The following is a 23,649-nucleotide window of genomic DNA, read 5'->3' on the forward strand; positions in this document are numbered from 1 at the left end:
TTTCACGTTTCCCTTCTCAAACCCTTTATTACTCCTGTTTCTGTTTCCTCTACAGACCCTGCTGTAACAACAGATCTGCCTCCTCCTCCACCACCTCTGGACGCCGCCCAACAGATCTTCAGGGTAGAGGAGATCATGGACTCCAGGAGACGGGGAGGTCACCTCGAGTACCTAATCAACTGGGAGGGCTACGGACCTGAAGAACAATCCTGGGTACCACGGATTGACATTCTAGACCAAGCACTCCTACGAGAGTTCCACCAAACCCATCCTGAACGTCCGGGTCCTCGACTTCGAGGTCGACCCCGTCACCCTGGTAGGTCCGCTGGAGCGGACCATGGAGGAGGGGGTACTGTAACGGTTTCAGCACCACCGGCCACGCCCCCCATGTCGTCACCGCCAGCTCGCTTCACCCGTTCCCTCTCCCCGGAGTTCTGAACTCAGTTTCCCAGCATGCACCGCACATCCACCATTTTTGATTAGCCCACACCTGCATCACATCATCAGGATTCTATTTAAGTTTGCACCTTTTTGTTCTTCCCTGTTCAGTCTTGTTGTCTTCACTGCAATTCTTTACCCCGATAAGTATACTTACCTGTTTTTGAATACTTACCTGTTTTTGGATATACCTGTTTTTGAATAGTTATCTGTTTTTGGATATTCCTGTTTTGAATACTTACCTGTTTTTGGATATTCCTGTTTTTGAATACTTACCTGTTTTTGGATATTCCTGTTTTTTGAATACTTACCTGTTTTTGGATATTCCTGTTTTTGAATACTTACCTGTTTTTGGATATTCCTGTTTTTGAAATAAACTCCTTTTTCTTATCTACCTCCGTGGTGTGCTCTCCGTCTACCAGAACCCTAACATGCCTCCCTTACCCCTGAAGTATTGTGCTTCTTCCCTCACACTGCCATAGCAAACGTCTTCCCTCCCCCCCATACCAGAAGCCAGTATTGCATTGAGCGACAGCCCCCGCAGGGGCCCGTGCTTCATCCCTCAGTCTGCCGCTGCAGAACGTCTTTCCTTCCCTCCGATAGAATACCTTGCATGTTTCCCTTACCCCTTCTCCTGAAGTATTGTGCTTCTTCCCTTACTCTGCCGCAGCAGAATGTCTTTCCCCTCCCAAAGTTCCCTCGCATGCTTCCCTTACCCCATCCTCTTCCCCAGAAGCCTGCATCGCACCACGTGACAGCCCCCGCAGAGGCCCGTGCTTCATCCCTCACGCTGCCGCTGCAAAACGCCTTTCCTTCCCGCCGATAAAATCCCTTGCATGCCTCCCTTACCCCTGAAGTATTGTGCTTCTTCCCTCACTCTGCCGCAGCAGAATATTTTTCCCTTCCAAATTCCCTCACATGCTTCCCTCATCCCATCCTCTTCCCCTGCCAAGTCCTGTTGGAATATGAAATCTGCATCTCCATAAAGTTGGTCAGCAGCAGGAAGCATGAAGTGCTCTAAAACTTCCTGGTATACGGCTGCGTTGACCTTGGACCTCAGAAAACACAGCAACGTGGATTCTGTGCCTCTCCTCTCTTCCTCCAGACTCTGGGACCCTGATTTCCAAAAGAAATGCAAAATTTACTTTCATCAGAGAACATAACTTTGGACCACTCAGCAGCAGTCCAGTCCATTTTGTCTTTAGCCCAGGCGAGACGCTTCTGATGCTTCCTGCTGCTGACCAACTTTATGGAGATGCAGATTTCATTTTCCAACAGGACTTGGCACCTGCACACAGTGCCAAAGCTACCAGTACCTGGTTTAAGGACCATGGTATCCCTGTTCTTAATTGGCCAGCAAACTCGCCTGACCTTATCCCCATAGAAAATCTATGGGGTATTGTGAAGAGGAAGATGCGATATGCCAGACCCAACAATGCAGAAGAGCTGAAGGCCACTATCAGAGCAACCTGGACTCTCATAACACCTGAACAGTGCCACAGACTGATCAACTCCATGCCACGCAGCATTGCTGCAGTAATTCAGGCAAAAGGAGCCCCAACTAAGTATTGAGTGCTGTACATGCTCATACTTTTCATATTCATACTTTTCAGTTGGCCAAGATTTCTAAAAATCCTTTCTTTGTATTGGTCTTAAGTAATATTCTAATTTTCTGAGATACTGAATTTGGGATTTTCATTAGTTGTCAGTTATAATCATCAGATTAAAAGAAATAAACATTTGAAATATATCAGTCTGTGTGTAATGAATGAATATAATATACAAACCCGATTCCAAAAAAGTTGGGACACTGTACAAATTGTGAATAAAAACAGAATGCAATGATGTGGAAGTTTCAAATTTCAATATTTTATTCAGAATACAACATAGATGACATATCAAATGTTTAAACTGAGAGAATGTATCATTTTAAGGGAAAAATAAGTTGATTTTAAATTTCATGGCATCAACACATCTCAAAAAAGTTGGGACAAGGCCATGTTTACCACTGTGTGGCATCCCCTCTTCTTTTTATAACAGTCTGCAAACGTCTGGGGACTGAGGAGACAAGTTGCTCAAGTTTAGGAATAGGAATGTTGTCCCATTCTTGTCTAATACAGGCTTCTAGTTGCTCGACTGTCTTAGGTCTTCTTTGTCGCATCTTCCTCTTTATGATGCGCCAAATGTTTTCTATGGGTGAAAGATCTGGACTGCAGGCTGGCCATTTCAGTACCCGGATCCTTCTTCTACGCAGCCATGATGTTGTAATTGATGCAGTATGTGGTCTGGCATTGTCATGTTGGAAAATGCAAGGTCTTCCCTGAAAGAGACGACGTCTGGATGGGAGCATATGTTGTTCTAGAACTTGGATATACCTTTCAGCATTGATGGTGCCTTTCCAGATGTGTAAGCTGCCCATGCCACACGCACTCATGCAACCCCATACCATCAGAGATGCAGGCTTCTGAACTGAGCGCTGATAACAACTTGGGTTGTCCTTGTCCTCTTTAGTCCGGATGACATGGCGTCCCAGTTTTCCAAAAAGAACTTCAAATTTTGATTCGTCTGACCACAGAACAGTTTTCCACTTTGCCACAGTCCATTTTAAATGAGCCTTGGCCCAGAGAAAACGCCTGCGCTTCTGGATCATGTTTAGATATGGCTTCTTTTTTGACCTATAGAGTTTTAGCCGGCAACGGCGAATGGCACGGTGGATTGTGTTCACCGACAGTGTTTTCTGGAAGTATTCCTGAGCCCATGTTGTGATTTCCATTACAGTAGCATTCCTGTATGTGATGCAGTGCCGTCTAAGGGCCCGAAGATCACGGGCATCCAGTATGGTTTTCCGGCCTTGACCCTTACGCACAGAGATTGTTCCAGATTCTCTGAATCTTTGGATGATATTATGCACTGTAGATGATGATAACTTCAAACTCTTTGCATTTTTTCTCTGAGAAACTCCTTTCTGATATTGCTCCACTATTTTTCGCCGCAGCATTGGGGGAATTGGTGATCCTCTGCCCATCTTGACTTCTGAGAGACACTGCCACTCTGAGAGGCTCTTTTTATACCCAATCATATTGCCAATTGACCTAATAAGTTGCAAATTGGTCCTCCAGCTGTTCCTTATATGTACATTTAACTTTTCCGGCCTCTTATTGCTACCTGTCCCAACTTTTTTGGAATGTGTAGCTCTCATGAAATCCAAAATGAGCCAATATTTGGCATGACATTTCAAAATGTCTCACTTTCAACATTTGATATGTTATCTATATTCTATTGTGAATAAAATATAAGTTTATGAGATTCGTAAATTATTGCATTCCTTTTTTATTCAATTCAATTTGTACAGTGTCCCAACTTTTTTGGAATCGGGTTTGTACAAGTTTCACTTTTTGAATGGAATTAGTTAAATAAATCAACTTTTTGATGATATTCTAATTATATGACCAGCACCTGTACACGCATACATCACAGTCATATGCAGGGATGCACATAAGTGGTGCGCAGGTGTGCATGCGCGACTAAAATTAAAAATGCGCTCTGTAATAAATTTAGAACACTCATTTGCTTACTGACATGGTTGAAACCTTTTGATGCACAATCACTGTTTTAGACCGACTAAATGTAATACTGGATATGATTTCCGTTTGTACTGAATGCTGCCAAATCTACTGATATCTCGTTTGTTCCCGGTGATAAACGGGACCTGGGTGTAAATGATTAAAAACGGAGTATTGGTAGCTCCGCCTTTGTTGGGATCTGCTTTCGTTACTAGAGAAGCACGCGGCACGCGCAGCCTCTGTGAATGTCTGGAACTGCACTGCGCTGCACGTCTACCAAAACACCGCTTCTCTTAAACTTTCTAAAAGGACAAGCTGTTTAAACTTGACACTTGCACGCAGCTTGTGTTTCTCTATGCTATACTCGATCCTAGCTCCGCACCGCAAGTCTCCATGTGCGTTCTCAAGTGCACTTCCCAGCAACCTGCCAAAAACCAAAAAGGTTGTCGTTTTAGGTTTCAAAATTGGTGTTGAAAATTAATATTTACTTATGTAAAACGAAAAACAAGAAGAAATACATTATCATTGTATTTTAAGTGTACTTTAAAGTAATATAAATATGATCCCACTATATTATTTTGTTTATTGTTCATTAAAAAGTAACTACTTTTTACTTTTATTTTTAATAGGAAATATAATTTGTCACACTATGTGCAATGTGAGCACCAAACCGAATCTCCAGGTGCTCTCTTGAGGACCAGATAGAAAAACTTATGTGCACCCCTGGTCATATGAATGGGGTTTTAAAATGTCAATAGAAAAGTCATGCTACATGCTTACGGCTAGAAAGAAACGGACAGATAAAGTACATCTTAAATTATACGGGCAAAGCATGGTAAGGGTAACAAAGTTCAAGTATTTAGGGCTATATGGTTTGATGAGAAATGTTTATGGAGGAATCATATCAATCAGATTGAAACAAGATGTAAAAGGTAATAAACCTAATGAGGGCAATTACTGGGTATGAATGAGGAGCAGACAAATTATCACTGATGGATATCTGTAGGGCCTTAATGCGGTCGTGTCTAGATTATGGGTGTATGGTATATGGAGCAGCAGCCAAAAGTATTTAGGAAAAACTTGATCAAATTCAGTTCAGAGCATTAAGAATCAGTATTGGTGCAATTAAAACAACACCTATCAACGCATTGCTGGTGGAAGCTAATGAGTTACCATTATATCTAAGACGGTCAAAATTATCATTGGCATATTGGGTAAAGTTAAAAGCATCAGGAGAGGAACAGCCTGTTATAAAGGTGCTGAGGAATATGGACTAAACAGGGTAGCGTATGGACCAAACACTGTATGGGGTAATGTTCCTCCATGGATATTCCCAGTGCCGAAGGTAAACTTTCATCTTATAGAACAGAATAGAGTATGGGCTGAAAGGCATGAGGATAATATTGGATATTTGCTTCAAAATTATGTGAAAATCAATTATTATAATTACATGACAATATTTACTGACGGATCTAAAAACCCAGGAGTGAGCATGTAGCAGGAGTATATATACCAGAGGTAAATGTTGAAATAAGCAAAATAATTCATGATGGAGTATCTGTATTTACAGCTGAAATTGTTGCCATAATACTAGGATTACAATGGGAGGTAAAGCCTGAGAAAGTTGTAATTTGTTCAGACTCTGCTGCAGCTCTTAGTAGCTTGAACTCCAAAGAAACATCTAGAGATGATTTATTGCTGGAAATATTTACAATAATGTTAAGAATACAAAGAGTTGGAACTGATGTACAGTTGTGTTGGGTTCTTGCTCATGTTGGTGTGGAGGGCAATGAGAAGGCAGATGAGATTGCAAAGAGAGCGTTAAAATTAAATGAGAATGAAATCATGAAAGTTCCATTTGGAAAAGGCGAGGCCAAATCATAAATAAAAAAGGCAGTGAGGGATTTGTGACAGAAGTGGGACACAGAAAGCAATGGAAGTCACTATTATAACATACAAAAATCAATCACAGTGAAAACATATAAAGGGAAGTGTAGAAAAGAGGAAGTGGTTCTTGCAAGGTTAAGACTTGGACATACAGGATTAAAGTCAACTTTGTATTTAATGACAAAATGCGATTCTGATAAATGTGACGATTGTAATGTACCCGAAAATGTAGAACATGTAATTTTGTGGTGCAATAAATATAATGTCGAGAGGATCATTTTACGTTACAAGATGTATGAATTAAAACGAGGATGGAATTTGGAAGGGATTTTAGGAAGGAATGAGGAAATGAGGGACTGTTAAGGGTCTATTTAATTTTCTAAGAAATACAGGATTAGATCAGAAAATATAGGTAGGGTATCATTTAAAAAAGGAAAGGAAATAAAGAGGAAGAAGGGAAGAAAAGAAGGAAAAGTTAAGGAAGAAATGAAAGAAAAGAAGACAAATATAAATATACATATATAAATATATATTATTTTTTATTTTTATTTTTTTTAACTAAAGAATAAAAAACCCTGATGTTGCACACTCCTGTACAGTAGGTGGCGGTATGCACCTATAAATGCTGGTTTGCGATCCGCCTTTAAACAGAAAAAAGAAGAAGATCGGGTAGCGACACGCGCGCCGTGCGGACTTGTCTGGCAACAGTTGGAGGTCGGCCAATTCACTCAAGACAAACTTTACAGACAGATTTAACAACGATAATCTTTTTTTTATTCACGCACAGTTGTCTTGTTAGTGTATGAATTATGACTGACATTTGAGAAGCCTTTTGAAGATATGAGCGTGCAAGTTAATAGGTAAGAAGAAACTGTTTAAAACAAAGGTTTTGCGTTAACATCTCTAAACAAAACTTATGTAACGTTAGTAAACGTAGCTAGTCCAATTGGTAACTGCATTCTTGTTATAGAGAATTAGATGTACTAAATTGTTAGTCGTAACACATGTAACAGTGTTAGTAAGGGTTACAGTTATTACGAAGTACAGAAGACTTTGAAAGGACAGTTTGCCTCTAAACCAGGCATGCTAATAATACCGTTCGCAAAAAGTCTCGAATGGCTCCGTTTTCCCTGTGTAGTGCAATATGTAACGTTAGTGTTCAAGTCTTTTTTTTCCCCCTTGTAGTTCACGTTGCATTGTAAACAAATAACACTACGTTTCATATTGTACTGCTGTGTCCCATGTCGCTGCATCATATATACTGTGCCCTTTGTTAGGGACGCACCTATATGTAAATTCTTTAACATTGAAAACCGATAATGGATATATTGATATACAGTATCTTAATATTTATACATTTTTCTGAACCTGAACAAAGGGTTAAAGTGTACAACTGCTTTTATTTTAAAACACTGACTACAGAAAACATGGTAACATTTAGTTCTTTTTCCCCGAAAATCGTGTAAGTTACCAAGCCTATCTTTCTATAGTTAAAGAAAGGGTATCACAGGCAGTTTCTGCCAATCTCATATTAATCTTGAGTGCCTATACAGTAGTATTGCATACGTTGTATGTTAGAAGAGTGTTTAGTTTGATCAAATTTATAAAAGAGATACAGCTGTATGATTATTTCCGGAAAATCACAAGCTGCTAGAGGTGGGACTAGTGGGGATTGGTGTTCAATTGAAGATAACATGAATGAAACAAAGGAGGATTGCATCACAGTCAGGGAGGCAGAAGGCCACTTACAGTGGGTAAAACAAAATGTTTTATTTTCGCAACTTGTTTACGGACTGAATGGAATAATATGTGCCGACTGAGTCGAGTGGGTCCAGCCGTGTTCAGGTCCAGTTTTCAAACAGTATTCGGGTCCGCGTCGGGTAGTAAATTTATGATTTTTCTCGGTTCTGCACTGTTCAGGGTCCAATTTTAAAAGTATTAGACAGGTCCGGGTTGGACCTGTGTAGCACATTCACGGGTCTCTTTGGGTTCACATTTTTGGACCCGTGAAGACATCTAGCATGCGCAACATGTATGTCGCACTGAACCGTGCTTTTTTTGTCACATCCATGACACATGTTTATTTCCCTTCTTTAAAACAGAAAACTTGTGCATAGACAGGGTTTAGTAAAATATACACAGATGATTCAGTATATTGGCAACAAACACATTTTCTGTCAGTTTGTCACATCCATAACACAAAATGTCACATCCATAACTCTGGAATTGCCCAGGTGTGAATCAGCACACAGCCATACATTTGAGCTAACATGTGCCTCCATTTCTAGTGTAATGGAAGATTGTATGAGCCTTGAACTGAATCCCGAGTCTGACATTGACGAAGATGTTGAGCAGCTAAAGTTCAAATGGACTGTCCAAGAGGTGAGTGAAAGAATCAAGCACCATATATCTGTCTGTCTGTCCGTCTATCTTATAATATACACATACATACAGACACTGAAACAATTAAGAGACCATTTCACAGAACATTTTTAGTTTTTCTGAATTTATAGGTATGTGTTTAAGTAAAACGATCATTGTGTACTTCTAACAATATTTCTACCAAATTTCAAATTCAAATATTGTTTCTTTTTGCATTTATTTGGAGAAAATGAAAACTTGAGAAACAGGTCAAAATACCAGAAAAGATGCTCTATTTTTTCAGATCTCAAAAAAGAAAACAAGTTCATATTCACCTATAAGCAATACAACAATTTTTGTACATGTACTGTATTTAGGCAAAATAATAAATGTGATAACCTCGATTTTTATCACAGTTTTCATGTGTCTTGTCATGCTGTCAAGTCTTTCACAGACTTGCTGTTGGGTTTGATTTTGTAAAAATTCACCAGACACTGAATTGGAATGGCCACAATACATCTAAATGCTGATTAAATTAACATTTGGAATGGTCTCTTAATGTTTTCCGTGGCTGTATATGTGTGTGTGTCTGTGTGTTTTACACACACACATACGCACACGCGTCTGGTTTATTATCTCCGTGGGGACAGTCCATAGGCGTAATGTTTTTATATTCTATTAAATATTCTATCCCCTAACCCAACCCAACCCCTAAACCTGAAGATCATAGAAAACTTTTTGCATTTTTAGATTAAAAAAATATTGTTCTGTACAATTTATAATCCTTTGTGCCCTTGAGGACCTCAATTTTGGTCCACACAGTGACACGAGTCCTCATGTGTTGGTGTGCATTCAGGTTTAGGTCCCCACTAACATATAAAAACATGAACACACACACACACACACAAAATTATAGCCGAAAGTAACCTCCTTTGGTAATGCTGTTTTTTATGTGTAACCTTTAGGATGAAATTCTTGCATCCCTTGTGGGAAGATTTGGAAAAGATGACTGGGAACTGATAGCAGGCTTCCTACCTGTGAGTGTTTGTCTGGGGCTGCAACTAACTATATTCTGATCATTTTAAAATTAAGTGATTATTCACACAGTTAATCACAAATTTAAAATCAATAGGGATGCACCGAATGATCGGCAACCAAAATTATTATGAATTATTATAAATTATTGTACATGACGTCGGATGCAATCAATCAGCGACCAGTGCTGAGAGAGAGACGCGCATGCTTCATTAATGCAGCAAACATGTTGGCATTGTGTGGAAGAATTTTAAAGTGTCAGAAGCCCCGCCCCGCCACTCCAGGGTCACGATTTTCCCGCACAAGTTGCGGGTTATTGGGCTACTTTCATAATGTACTGCGGTCGCCAAAATGTTTATTTATATTCTAAAGGGCTCGGCATACTACATTCAAAATCGAAAAACTACCGTCTGTGACCTGATTTCGAACAAAATCTGGTCCAAATGACAATTCGTTTAAATAGTTCGCTGCAGCAAACCAAACAGAACTCTCCGGGAAAGTTCGTGTTGGGCGGTAAACACCCTCGAGCCACCATTGGTCCATGGCCATTATGTAATAGGTGAGTGTGTTATGTAGCTGCAGTCGTGAGGCGCAATGATTGACAGGTCACGAAGGCAGAGGAGAGCTTTTGTTAATAAAAGTTTAATTTCTTTGTTCAATATTAGGGGTGTAACGGTACCCGTATTCGTACCGAACCGTCACGAGCTGTCGAGGGGAAAATTCCAAAATGAAGTTATCATTCCTATGCCCTAATCCCTTCGAAGGGCAGGGCATAGGAATGATAACTTAACAATATAAGTTGTGCGTGCCATTATGTAGACGTTTGGAATGCACTTGGCAAAGCAACGTGATTTCCTCATTATCTTCAGCTGGCATGTTCCTGTGACAACGAAGCATTGTGTCCGTCAGCAGATGTCGCTGTTTTAATGGTATAACTTAAGCATAAAACCTAACTGTTTGCAAATAAGCATACGTTTTATATTTTAAAAAGTTTTTAAAATATGCTATATAATATATAAACACTAATATATATAAAACTTTAAAATATAAAGATATATACACTCACCTAAAGGATTATTAGGAACACCATACTAATACGGTGTTTGACCCCCTTTCGCCTTCAGAACTGCCTTAATTCTACGTGGCATTGATTCAACAAGGTGCTGAAAGCATTCTTTAGAAATGTTGGCCCATATTGATAGGATAGCATCTTGCAGTTGATGGAGATTTGTGGGATGCACATCCAGGGCACGAAGCTCCCGTTCCACCACATCCCAAAGATGTTCTATCGGGTTGAGATCTGGTGACTGTGGGGGCCATTCTAGTACAGTGAACTCATTGTCATGTTCAAGAAACCAATTTGAAATGATTCGAGCTTTGTGACATGGTGCATTATCCTGCTGGAAGTAGCCATTAGAGGATGGGTACATGGTGGTCATAAAGGGATGGACATGGTCAGAAACAATGCTCAGGTAGGCCGTGGCATTTAAACGATGCCCAATTGGCACTAAGGGGCCTAAAGTGTGCCAAGAAAACATCCCCCACACCATTACACCACCACCACCAGCCTGCACAGTGGTAACAAGGCATGATGGATCCATGTTCTCATTCTGTTTACGCCAAATTCTGACTCTACCATTTGAATGTCTCAACAGAAATCGAGACTCATCAGACCAGGCAACATTTTTCCAGTCTTCAACTGTCCAATTTTGGTGAGCTCGTGCAAATTGTAGCCTCTTTTTCCTATTTGTAGTGGAGATGAGTGGTACCCGGTGGGGTCTTCTGCTGTTGTAGCCCATCTGCCTCAAGGTTGTGCGTGTTGTGGCTTCACAAATGCTTTGCTGCATACCTCGGTTGTAACGAGTGGTTATTTCAGTCAAAGTTGCTCTTCTATCAGCTTGAATCAGTCGGCCCATTCTCCTCTGACCTCTAGCATCAACAAGGCATTTTCGCCCACAGGACTGCCGCATACTGGATGTTTTTCCCTTTTCACACCATTCTTTGTAAACCCTAGAAATGGTTGTGCGTGAAAATCCCAGTAACTGAGCAGATTGTGAAATACTCAGACCGGCCCGTCTGGCACCAACAACCATGCCACGCTCAAAATTGCTTAAATCACCTTTCTTTCCCATTCTGACATTCAGTTTGGAGTTCAGGAGATTGTCTTGACCAGGACCACACCCCTAAATGCATTGAAGCAACTGCCATGTGATTGGTTGATTAGATAATTGCATTAATGAGAAATTGAACAGGTGTTCCTAATAATCCTTTAGGTGAGTGTATACAAAATATAAAATGTATTGTTTATTTGCAAATTTGCTACATCTGCTGACGGACAAAATGCTGCATTGTCACAGGAACATGCCAGCTGAAGATAATGAGGAAATTACGTTGCTTCCTTTCTTTGCCAAGTGCATTCCAAACGTCTACATAATGCACGCAAATGCCTTGTTCACTCGAAAGTCTAAACTCCGAGGGCTCTGCCCTTCGAAGCGAGTAGGGCATAGGAGTGATGACTATATTTGGAATGTTGCCTGTGACGCTTCGGTATGAATACACATACCGTTACACCCCTATTCAATATAAGTTGTGTTGTCCTTGTTTTATTGTTGTATTTTCATTTAAAATAACAATAAACAACAAACTGTTTGAAGTAAGGGGAAAATCTGAAGATCTTTGAATTTATTTATGTTACAAGACAGACAATGTTATCAGTCCTATTTGTTTTGTTAATAAATGTTCTGTTTAATATTAGCGAGTTTGTTAGTGTACTATTTTTTTTTGTTGTTCAATTAAAATTAAATGTCAGTCTTTCCCATTCATTAATTAGACAATGGGGGCCCGCCATAGTTTCAAAACAAACCCAAAAATATTTTATAGGCTACTTCTCATAACAACATGTCATCGTGTTGTCTGTTTCCCATATTGATTTATTCATCGCGGCCAGCCACACTATCAACACTGGCCGCCATGAATAGATTTTTCATGATTCCTATTTACATTTTTATTTTACTATTTAAAACCGCTTAATTGACCCTTCGCTGGCAATTGGATTGGCAGTTTGTTGTATTTAACAAATAAAGATTAAGCACTGATCGACTGTTATTCTTTTCTGTACTGAACTAATAATTAAAAGTTTACTTTCGTTTTCACAAAGAAGCATCACGGCCGACCAAAACTCTGCCCAAACTTAATCTCTCTCTTTAAAATTGTCATTACTACAATTTTCGGAGTAAATATATGCACTTAATACACTACATTTAAGTTAGCTATACATCCATTTGTGTGACAGTAACGTTAGTAGCCTACTGCATCGTGTGAGTTTAGAATTAAAATAACGTTATCGTTTGCTGGTGTGGACGCAAATATAGGTATAATTATTGTCACAGTTATCTCAAATCCTGAATGTATCCCTCGAATGCATATTGCAGACCTTTCTGTCTGAAATCGGCGTGTCATTTTTCCAGAAATTCTTCACCATTTCCCCAGGGAGTGCACACATTTACACTGGGAGCGCATGGCTGATACCGAAAGCTTGTCGGACATAGCAACAGTAACGATGGGGGAGCGGGGTTTTGTGAAGGGTCAATTCATTGTAGAGTTGCATATGCGCTCAGTGCCTCTCTCTCTCTTGCTCTCTCATGCTGCGTGCAGCATCAGGACAGCGTCTCTCTCACATGACAGTGAACGAATTAAAATGTTGCGGTGTTTTCAATATACATTCCTCCATGTACTTGCCTTTCCGCCTAAACGTCAACAGTCACAGAGGTTATTAACAGAGAAGACGGCTGATCGAGTTTATCATGACTTAACGAAAGGTTAACTTAGCAGAGTTTCCCGTACACCCGTTCTCTATGTGCTTGGTTAGGGTATACAGTGCAGTGTGCACGTGTGTGTGTTCTGTAGTTGTAACTCTGTCTAACAGCAACAGTGTATTCTCCCATATTTCTGAATTTGCACCGAATTGTCTCCGCTATACACGATCTTCAATAAAACTATCACTCGCATTTAAAATAAAAAAGCGCTCATAACACCACAACACTCTGATGAGAAAAGCAACATCCGTAAAGGCTGTGCACTGCATGAGACAAACAAGTAATATAGCCAAAATCACCTCATATATTCTCTCTTCAACGTAAATGTATGGTGATTTTCGCATTTATAAATCAGGATTTTAGCAGCAGTAAAAGTAACGGCTGGTTAGATTAAACATGAGGTATTATTGGGTCGTGTTGAGTCAATATTTAATACTTGTTGTTGTTTTATGTCTGACAACAGAGCAGTTAATATGTGAAAATAGCATTCAGTTGCGTTAAATTACAATAAAATGTGATAGATCAGCGAGTAGAAGCAAAACAGATTTCAAGTGCCAACACTAGACCAAAAGCACGTGATGACGTCACAAATATGCTAATTAGTGTGTGATGTCATCAGCGCCACAGTCTCTGTCATTTTGAGAAAAACAGGTTTAAAGTTGGCGATGAAAAGCAATGAAAATAAAAGTGCAACAGTCAAGTATCACAAGTAAAAGTCATACTCTATTAGCTGTTTAATATAAAAACATTCCCTAGTGTTGAAATATATAAAAAATACCATATGAAAATCGTTTGAATAAAGTGAAAGTAATTGCATAGCATTAATATGAAAATGGTGCTGTGCTCTGTCAGGAGCACTAAAAGCACTGCATCACTACACAAGGAGACTAGCTAACTTTACCCTGAAGAGAACTTCAACTTATTAAGTAGTGAAGCGTTTATGATGGGCAAAGTCTCGGAACTTGATCATCCCGTGTATGTGTCGCGATCGCTTTCCAGAGGCGGCTCACATGAGCAGCAGCCCACCGCGGGAAAACTCGCGCAGCTTCAGGCGGCGAGCCATCTCAAGATGGCTCGTGTATCGCCAACAACTTCACAATACGATGCACATCACGATACGATACTTATCTCGATACAGGTACATTTTTAAATGTAATTTCTTTTTAGGAGAATTTTGTAATAATATGATCTGTTTTTTTTTGTACACTGAAAAACTTTAATAACTGAATAGCAATTGTGTTTTTGATAGGCAAAAAACACAACAAAATGATCAACTGTTTGATGATCATGTGTTACTAGAAGAAACTTGCCATTCATAACTACTTACCAGTTAATCTGACAAATCAATGCTGTACAAATAGTTTTGAGAATGAGTTGTGAAAATGCAAAAGATCAAGTCCTTATACAGAGACCCTTGTTTCCAAAACTACATCATATGTATGCATCAAATTTGGCTATATCAAAGGTATGCATGTGTTTTACAAATAGACAATGTTTAAAAAATGACTACAATTGGATATTTTACACCTCTAAGAATTGTTACAAAATATTTGACGCATAATAATTGGCTCATTTCAAAAGTGCAGTTGTATCGATGCGCGCATCGTCAGGAGCTCATAACGATGTATCGTCATATCGATATTTTGAACACAGCCCTAGTTGTATAAAACTTTTTTTAATTAAGTTTTTCGTTAAGAATAATAATGAACAAACATTTAAAACATTTGTCAAAGAATAAAGATATGATGCTGCAGATCAAATAAGCGCTAGATGCAAAACGTCATTGCCAAATATAATTTCTTTCATAGCTAAGGTGTGGTGTTATCGGTAACGTGTGTTTTCAGTTTATTTGGCATCCCTATATTGTACAGTACCATCAGAGTTTTGAGGTTTTCATTGATCACATGTGGACAGCTTAATCAATTTTATTCAATATGGTTTAGCACATCATTTAACTGTTCATTTAGCTTCATGCTCATGTAATACAAATAATGATGTTATTCATGTGAGACACGGGATGCAAAAATACAGTTAACCCATGGTTCAATACTTACCTCGGATTTTTACCCATTGTTTGCGATTTGGTTCGTTCTGATGGCTTGCACATATGTTTTTTCCATCATTCTATGCTTATGTGACAGGAACAAGAAGTTAAGTAAAAATATTTTATTGCAGTTCTCTTCATTTTACTTATTTTATTCTCTTTAAGCTAAAATCAACTTGTACTGGTGTATTGAATAATATAGATAAAAAAGATATAATTTTACACTTATCACTATATAAGATTTACAATGGCAGCTCATAGCATTTCTTGGTTTACCATTCATCAACATGCCAGTAAAATAACCTTCTTGAAGAGGTTTTGCGGATCAGTGTATTTAAAGTAAAGCAAACTTGCGATTGCTGTAATGGTAGTAAACAGACAAACAAACGGGGCGCATTTAACACTGCAAACACTACCGCACAATGGGCAAGGCCAAAGTTAATAGACATTAATGAGATGCGCCACTGCCATGCAATTAAAATTACAAATGACCTGCTTATAGCATCAGATAAAGGTAACATCTCACTTCTAGTCCTGCTTGAGCTTAGTGCTGCGTTCGATACTGTAGACCAGGGCTATTCAATTAGTTTGTCATGGGGGCCAGTTCATGAAAAGCATCCCAAATGAGGGGCCGGAGAGATATGGCTTGCAATATGAGGGATGACACAACAACAATAAGAAATCCGTTTTATTTTTTCCCAAATTCCGTCTTTTCTGTTTTAATTTTTCTGCATTCTGCATTTTCCGTCCTTCACTACTCAACTCTCAACTCAACTTTATTTATATAGCGCTTTTTTCATTGTTACAAAGCAGCTGTACATGAGACATATTGACTATAAGCAAAACAATTAAAGTTGTACCTGTAAAAACAAGAAAAAGGTGAGAACACAGAAGACAGACATACCCACATACAGACACTCCACACACACAATATGCACATGTACTAACACACTTCGATATATGGTCGTCAACGAACCTTTATCACGTGACGAAAATGAGACGAGACGCAACGTAAATGCTGGTCATGTGATGATGACTATAACTATTAAATGTATAATGCAATATTGTTGACGAATAAAAACGAGACTAAATGTGGTTTACAAAATAAAAACTATGCTAAAATGTCTCTTCATTTTCGTTGACCAAAACGAGACGAGGCGAAATGTTATAACGTTATTTCGTCTGATGCTTTAACCTAGATGCGGAGCGGAATCCTGTTATTTAAATGTCATCTGGCTGTTCTGCGTGTCTGAGTGAATGATGTGCACAGTTTAACATAAAACACGATGGTCGAGGATTTATCTGCGTCTGCTCTGTATGAGGAAATGAACACATGAACTTCATCTCCAGAGTTGCTCTGAGGGTTTATTTTACGAACGTTTACTGTTTGAGTGAAGCTATCGGCAAACACAACAACTCAAGTGCCTTCCCAAAGACCCGTCAAAATAAAAGTCACGTTAAATTGAACACTCAGACAAAAAATACTTTAGTGAACTATAATAACTTTAAACCTCTCTAGCTCCAGTGCTATGTGCAAAAAAAGTCTGCATTAATTTACTGTATTCTATATGCTACTACAGGGCACTGAGGACAGTTACTCTTTTCCTGTTGGTTCTTTGCAATGCTGGCAAATGTAACCTTCCAGTTGACTTGCGAAATCACTTCCATTTGTTTTATTAATAAAGGATATTGGAAGTAAAATCGGTCTGGGTTATGACAAATACTTTGATTTTAATAGTCAAACAGCAAGAAAAAGAAAATTTGTGTAGGAAAAAGATGCATCGAGAATCGTTTTATCGCATAAACCCTCTGAATCGTTGTTCTCATGGGTGCAACACACTCATCGAGGAGGGGGACGGACACAATGCCTGCTTCCAGTTCGCTGGGGCAGACGTTGTGGATACGTCCTGCCCGCACTGCGGGCGGCGACGATTCAGACGTTGCGTTACAGGTGGCTGTGCTCCCACAGGACTCAGCCACCACCTCGTTTGCTCCCCGTTCCGTGGCGGCAGGACTACGGCCCTGCCATCCGCTACGGCAAGCAGCGAGGGTGATATGAGGATTACTGTGAGCGATAATCCGCCAGCCACGGGCTCACGGACCGTTCACACCTCGTCTCGCTCGTCTGACCGTTCCCCAGGAGACGGTCCGCCGTCTTATTCCAATCGCGACACTCACCGAGGAGGGGACGGACACAATGCCTGCTTCCAGTCGCTGGGGCAGACGTTGTGGATACGTCCTGCCCGCACTGCGGGCGGGACGATTCAGACGTTGCGTACAGGTGGCTGTGTTCCCACGGGACTCAGCCACCACCTCGTTTGCTCCCCGTTCCGTGGCGGCAGGACTACGGCCCTGCCGTCCGCTACGGCAAGCAGCGAGGGTGATATGAGGATTACTGTGAGCGATAATCCGCCAGCCACGGGCTCACGGACCGTTCACACCTCGTCTCGCTCGTCTGACCGTTCCCCAGGAGACGGTCCGCCGTCTTATTCCTCAATCACGTATTCGGACACGATGCGTGATGATGAGATGTCTCTTGCAGCATCGGGGGGTGACGTACTGCCATCCGACTCCGACGATTCCTCGGGCTCCCTCCCTCGGGGGGTCGAGCCCAGGAAGAAGCGGACTCGAAATGTCAGCCATGCTTTCCCGGGCCGCCGTGAGTGTTGGGTTGCAGTGCCCGCACTGCCTTCCCGGCGCTCGCGGCTGGCTACATGGGCCTCGGGTTTGAGCGCGGCTCCAAGCCGCGCCCGCCCCCAGTGCCGTGTTTACCGGAAGTGCATGAGGAACTTGTAAGACCTGGAACGCCCCTTTCCGGCACGTTTCACGTCAAACAAAGTTCGTCACCCTCTCTTCCCTCGAGGTTGAGACAGCTGAGGATACGTCGTGTCCCCCAGGTGGAGTATGCTGGGGCTCGACCTAGACTCCCGTCCAAAGCATGGGTGTCTCGGCATCTCTGGTGTCGAGAGCTTACATTGCGGCGGACCAAGCTGCCTCCTCTCTCCACCTATGGCTCCTGCCAGGCCAGGGCGTTGAGAGAGCTCCACGAGGTAAGACCGACCCAGCGCTTATGCAGGAACTCCGCGCCGCCACCGACCTCGCTCTACGGGCGACCAAGGTGACCACGCGGGCCCTGGGTCGGACGATGTCCACACTTGTGGTCCATGAGAAACTCCTCTGGCCGATCCTTGCGCAGATGAGTAACGCTGAGAAGGTCCGCTTTCTCGACGCACCCGTCTCGCAAGGGGGGGCTGGTTGGTGTTACTGTCGAGCCGCAGCGGCCCTGCTCACCCCCGTCGGGGGCGCGAGACCCGCACGCGGCTCCCCCGGAGGGTTCTCGAACAGTAAAGAAGCAGTCCTCCGTGCCGCGACTCGGCGCCCGGCCGTCGAGTCCCGTGCACTGTCTGCTTCCCAGCAGCCCTGGTCCTCTTCGACGCCCTCCAGCTCTGGCGCCCCCCACTCAGGCGGACCTAGTGCTCCAGACGTGGTAACCCCCCCTCCGTGGGCTGTTCCGTCTGATGTATCCTCATGAATGGTTCCCACCTTGGCAACCCATGACCTCCCCAGGTGGACTCCCACCTTGCGGTTAACTCCTGCAGTCCGCACATTCCTCCCATGAGTTCTCCCCTGATGGTGAGACCATGTGGTGTCTCCACTAATTCCTCCCTACGGTAGGTAGTGGCCTCTGCAGCGTTTTTCCCCCAGGGGGAATAATGCTTACCCAGTGGCCCGTACGGTGCCGGGCGGCTTCTCGCCATTTAGAGAACTAGGCTCCGCCGGTGACGGCCGGTGACAGGGGCTTCCCAACTTTGTGTAAAGCTCTGGGTCCCCCTTCCTCTCCACTGGAGGGTCATAATTTCGCGTTAGCGTGTTCGTCTGACTCCCAGGCCAGTCAACGTCGCTCCGCAGAGATTGTGACGCGGCTCAGTGCTGTGGCGTTTTCCATAGGAACCCCATTCTGTCGGTTCGACACAACGTCGAGAGACCGACAGAAAGGGAACGTCTTGGTTACGGATGTAACCTCGGTTCCCTGATGGAGGGAACGAGACGTTGTGTCCCTCATGCCACAACACTGGCCGCCCACCCCAGCGGTCGGGGGAGGATGCTTTAGGCTCCTCAGACCAAAGGTGAATGAATGAGCACGCCGGCTTCCCTCTTATACCCGGACATCCGGGGAGGAGCCCGGCATGCAAATTTCATTCGCCAATTTTCATTGGCCTTTTCTAAATACTCAGAAGATGATAGGTTCTCAAGACAAACCCCATTCTGTCGGTTCGACACAACGTCTCTTTCCCTCCATCAGGGAACCGAGGTTACATCCGTAACCAAGACGTATTCACTTATAAACTATATTAAAAACCTGCAGTAGGTACAGTATGTTGAACCATACAGGGAAAAATAAAAATAGAAATAAAAGAATCTTAAATAATACATATGCAAGATTCTGTGCCATTCCGCGTTATACAGCAAAATCTGTTTAATGCCTGAAATCCGTGATTCAATCTTAGGGGCGTATTTTTGTATTATATGTTGTATTTTTACATTTTTGCCCCATAAGACACCCAAAGTTTTAACATTTAAAAATGCTGATGTCATATGTTAAACTGCGCAACAACATCGGTGCATTGCAAGATGCCCAAGCAGGCATTTCTGCATTCAAACATGTTCATTTGTTGTATTTTGAAACTGCATTACAAAAAGGAAAATTCAGTGAGTGAAACAATTTTTTTTTAATATATTTTTTTTATTGGAGACCAGCATTTCGCAAGCATTAATACAAGATATACAGTTATTCCACGGCTGTTTTCCACTCTTTCCTTTTCCATGGTACATTCGAAAAAAAAGAAAAAAAAACATCTCCCAAGAACAAAGAGGGAGAGAAAACAAAACAAGAATAAACAAACAATTAAGCAAGGATAAAATGCACAGGTCATCAACCAGTTGGTGGCGACAAATATTAAATACAGAGAACAAATAAAAGGAATAGAATAAAACACAAAGAGAGGCGAAGAAGGAAAATCAACAATAATAGTAAAAACAATAGTACAATAGTGTGCTCACTAAAAGGTCTGATAACATAAAATTATATTGGATGCATCAGATTGATTCAGTTGTGGTCCAGAGAGGTGATGGTGTTTACATATATGATGAGGGGTTGCCATCTTTCACAAAAATTGGCTGCTGAGCCTCTTAGGCAATATTTAACTTTTTCCAATGACAGAAAATACATTAAATCGCTTAACCAAGAAGTAGTGGAAGGAGCGTTTGGGCTTTTCCAATGTAGTAGAATGCGTCTGCGGGCTATGAGCGAGGAAAAAGCAACAACATCCGAGTTTTTCTTAGTGAGACTAGTTGGAGTACGAGGTACCCCAAAGAGTCTTTTCTTGGCTAGAGCCTCCCGCTCTAAGTTCTCCGCTCACTCGCCCAGAGTCTCTCGCAATCAGCCGTCAGCTCCGGTCTCTCTCCTCGACTGTCTCTGCCTTGCTGCTTTTAAGCCTCTCCACGCCAGTTACTGGAACAAGGCACAGGTGATCATTATTTGTGCGAGCGCCACTCACTCACCGCTCGTCTCCCCGCTCTCTCTCTCGCTGCAGACTTCGTTGAACCACGCCCCCCTTGCCACGTTCATTTTAACGGAATTGATTCTGCCTATCAAAGAGAGAGGGAGAGAGTCCCAGCGTGCCAGGTCAGACCTAATTTCCATTACCAACTTTGAGAAATTGTTCTTATATAGTGAGGGAAGGGAGTGGGAAATATTAATACCTAAATCGTGGAAGCTGCCATGAGCCAATCGGAATGGTAGTGCATTTGATGTGATCCGTTTAGCTGCTATGTTTACTAGAAAACACTCACTTTTGCTGATGTTTAATTTATAACCTGAAAATGATCCGAAAGTTGTCAAGATTTGTAAAATATTATCTATACAGTTAACTGGGTCTGTCATATATAGCAACAGGTCATCAGCATAGAGAGACACTCGATGTTCCAGTCCAGCTCTGAAAATACCATTGAAACATGAAGAAGATTTGAGAGCAATGGAAAGAGGCTCTATTGCTATGGCAAAAAGCAAGGGAGACATTGGGCAAACTTGGCGGGCCCCTCTTGATAGAGGTAAATATTCAGACCTTTGAAAATTAGTTGTCACACAAGCAGAAGGGGCAGAGTATAAAAGTTGTATCCAAGAAATAAATTTAGACCCAAAGCCAAATTTCCCCAAAACAGAAAACAAGTAGTCCCATTTAACCAGATCGAAGGCTTTCTCTGGGTCTAAAGATATCACCATTTCAGCAGCTTGGGACGTGTTAGAAGATAGCACAACATTTAAAAGTCTTCTGATGTTAGATGATAGTTGGCGACCTCTAACAAACCCTGTTTGATCTAAAGAAATTATGTCTGGTAGACAAGGGTCAGAGCGGCACGCTAGTACTTTGGCTAGAAGTTTTACGTCTGAATTCAATAAACTTATCGGTCTCCAGCTGCTACATTCATCTAAGTTCTTGTCTTTCTTAGGAATGAGTGAGATTGAAGCCTGATTTAAAGTTGGCGGTAGAGAGCCCCGCTTCAGTGAATCATTAAACATGTGTAATAATAAGGGAATACGTTGGTGGGAGAACTTTTTATAAAAGTCAACCGGAAATCCATCCGGCCCTTGAGCTTTTTTGTTTTGTATTAATTTAAGACAACATGTTAATTCTTCCAACTGCATAGGTTTTTCCAATTCCTCATTAAGACGAGGATCTATGGTAGGTAAATCGATGTTATCCAGGAAATTATCCATTGTGGTCTTATTTGCAGGAGGTTCAGACTGATACAGGTTAGAATAATAGGAAGCGAAGGTGGAGTTTATTTGAGCTGGGCTGGTAGTTAGGGAGTGAGAGGAGTCATATATTTGTGATATGAAATTTGGGCAGACTGACGTTTAAGTTGGAGAGCGAGGAGACGGCTGGCTTTATCACCATATTCATGGTAAGTCCCTTTGGTCCGTCTTAAAAGATACTCTGCTTTATTCGTAGAGAGAAGGTCATAATCAGATTGTAATTTAAACCCCTTAGCATACAATTCTGGCCTGGGGGAGTTTGAATATTCTCTATCTATGCTGAGGATTGCATCAATAAGCTCTTGTTGTTTTTGTTTGTTTTTCCTAGCCAGATGTGTGCTGTATGAAATAATATCTCCCCTAATTACCGCTTTTAATGTTTCCCATAACAGAGAGGGTGATGTGGACTCAGTCTTATTATTCTCAAGGAAAACATTAATTTGTTTTGAATATAATCACAGAACTCATCTTTAGCTAGTAGCCCTGTATTAAACTTCCACTGTTTTGTAGTGATGGGTGAGAATGCTAAATCTAAAATATGAGGAGCGTGATCAGAAATAACGATAGTAGAATATTCAGTGGATTTCACGGCAGGTAGAAGAGCCCTGTCTAAAAAGTGATCGATGCGGGAATAAGCTTGGTGTACTTTGGAGAAATAGGAAAATTCTTTCGAGAGTGGGTGGATCAGGCGCCAAGCATCTATACAGCCCAATTGGCTCATAATAGATGATAATGTCTTCGACATGGCAGAGGGTATAAGTACTTTCGGGTGGGATCGATCAAGCTTGGGGTCTATTACTAGGTTCAGGTCTCCCCCTAAAATGAGGCGATGAGTGTCTAATTTGGGAATTTTTGAAAAAAGGGAAGTTATAAAACTTTGTTTGTCCCAATTGGGGCGTAAACATTAACCAATACGACTGAAGTCTGATATAGTGTGCCACTTACTATAACATAGCGCCCATGGGGATCAGATATGATCTGATCAGGGGAGAACTGGATACGTTTGTTGATAAGAATAGCAACACCCCTGGATTTACTATTGAAAGCTGAATGGAATATTTGCCCGACCCATGGTTTGCGCTTTCCTGAAGGAAAGCAATGTCAGTGTTAAGGCCCTTGAGGTGAGAAAACACTTCGGATCGCTTTATTGGGCCCCCAAGTCCGCGAACATTCCAACTCATGAGACGAATACTAGACCCATTCAGTCCCCTCTGGGAAATACTTGGGCTAACCATTAGTCACTTGTGAATGATTAAATACAAGGATATTAACAAGAATGGTGGGAAATAAATGAGCATCCTGGTTAGGAGCCAGATGAGCATCACGATAGTATCCAGATGAAGTTAGCTTTAAAAAAGAAACACAAAGAGCCTCCTCGTAAAAAAAGAAAAATCACACATTCCTCCAAAAACACATTGACCAGTGTTTAGACTGTAAACCATCCAACAAGTTACTTCCCAAGCTCGTCATAACAGAACAAGACGAGTTGCGGGACTGGAGTATACACAACCGGTTTACCATGCAGTAGGTTCTACCTCCTTATGAGCCAAAGTATACGCCATGTAAAAGTTTGTAACACCTAATTATGAGAGCAATCTGGAACAACAGTGATAGGCGGGAAAAAGGAAGGACCAGTAGTTGTACCAAACTAAACATGTAATCTTCCAGCTAAAATGTGTAGGCAAAGAT

General features: G+C 41.5%; 2 protein-coding genes across 4 annotated transcripts in view; both read left to right on the forward strand.

The window, feature by feature from the left end:
- si:dkey-174m14.3 (uncharacterized protein LOC563117 homolog) overlaps nt 1-23,649 on the forward strand; it is a 175,769-nt gene that overhangs the window by 13,569 nt on the left and 138,551 nt on the right. The gene's annotated exons all lie outside the window — the stretch shown is intronic.
- mybl2a (v-myb avian myeloblastosis viral oncogene homolog-like 2a) overlaps nt 6,554-23,649 on the forward strand; it is a 41,932-nt gene continuing 24,836 nt past the window's right edge. Inside the window, exons 1-3 of the mRNA XM_057353128.1 lie at nt 6,554-6,748; nt 8,177-8,270; nt 9,215-9,286. Of these exons, the coding sequence (XP_057209111.1) occupies nt 6,729-6,748; nt 8,177-8,270; nt 9,215-9,286 (186 nt within the window). The 5' untranslated portion in view covers nt 6,554-6,728. The remainder of the gene's footprint in view (nt 6,749-8,176; nt 8,271-9,214; nt 9,287-23,649) is intronic.

This window comes from Triplophysa rosa, linkage group LG15 (genome assembly GCF_024868665.1).
Source record: "Triplophysa rosa linkage group LG15, Trosa_1v2, whole genome shotgun sequence".
Classification (NCBI taxonomy): Eukaryota; Metazoa; Chordata; class Actinopteri; order Cypriniformes; family Nemacheilidae; genus Triplophysa; species Triplophysa rosa.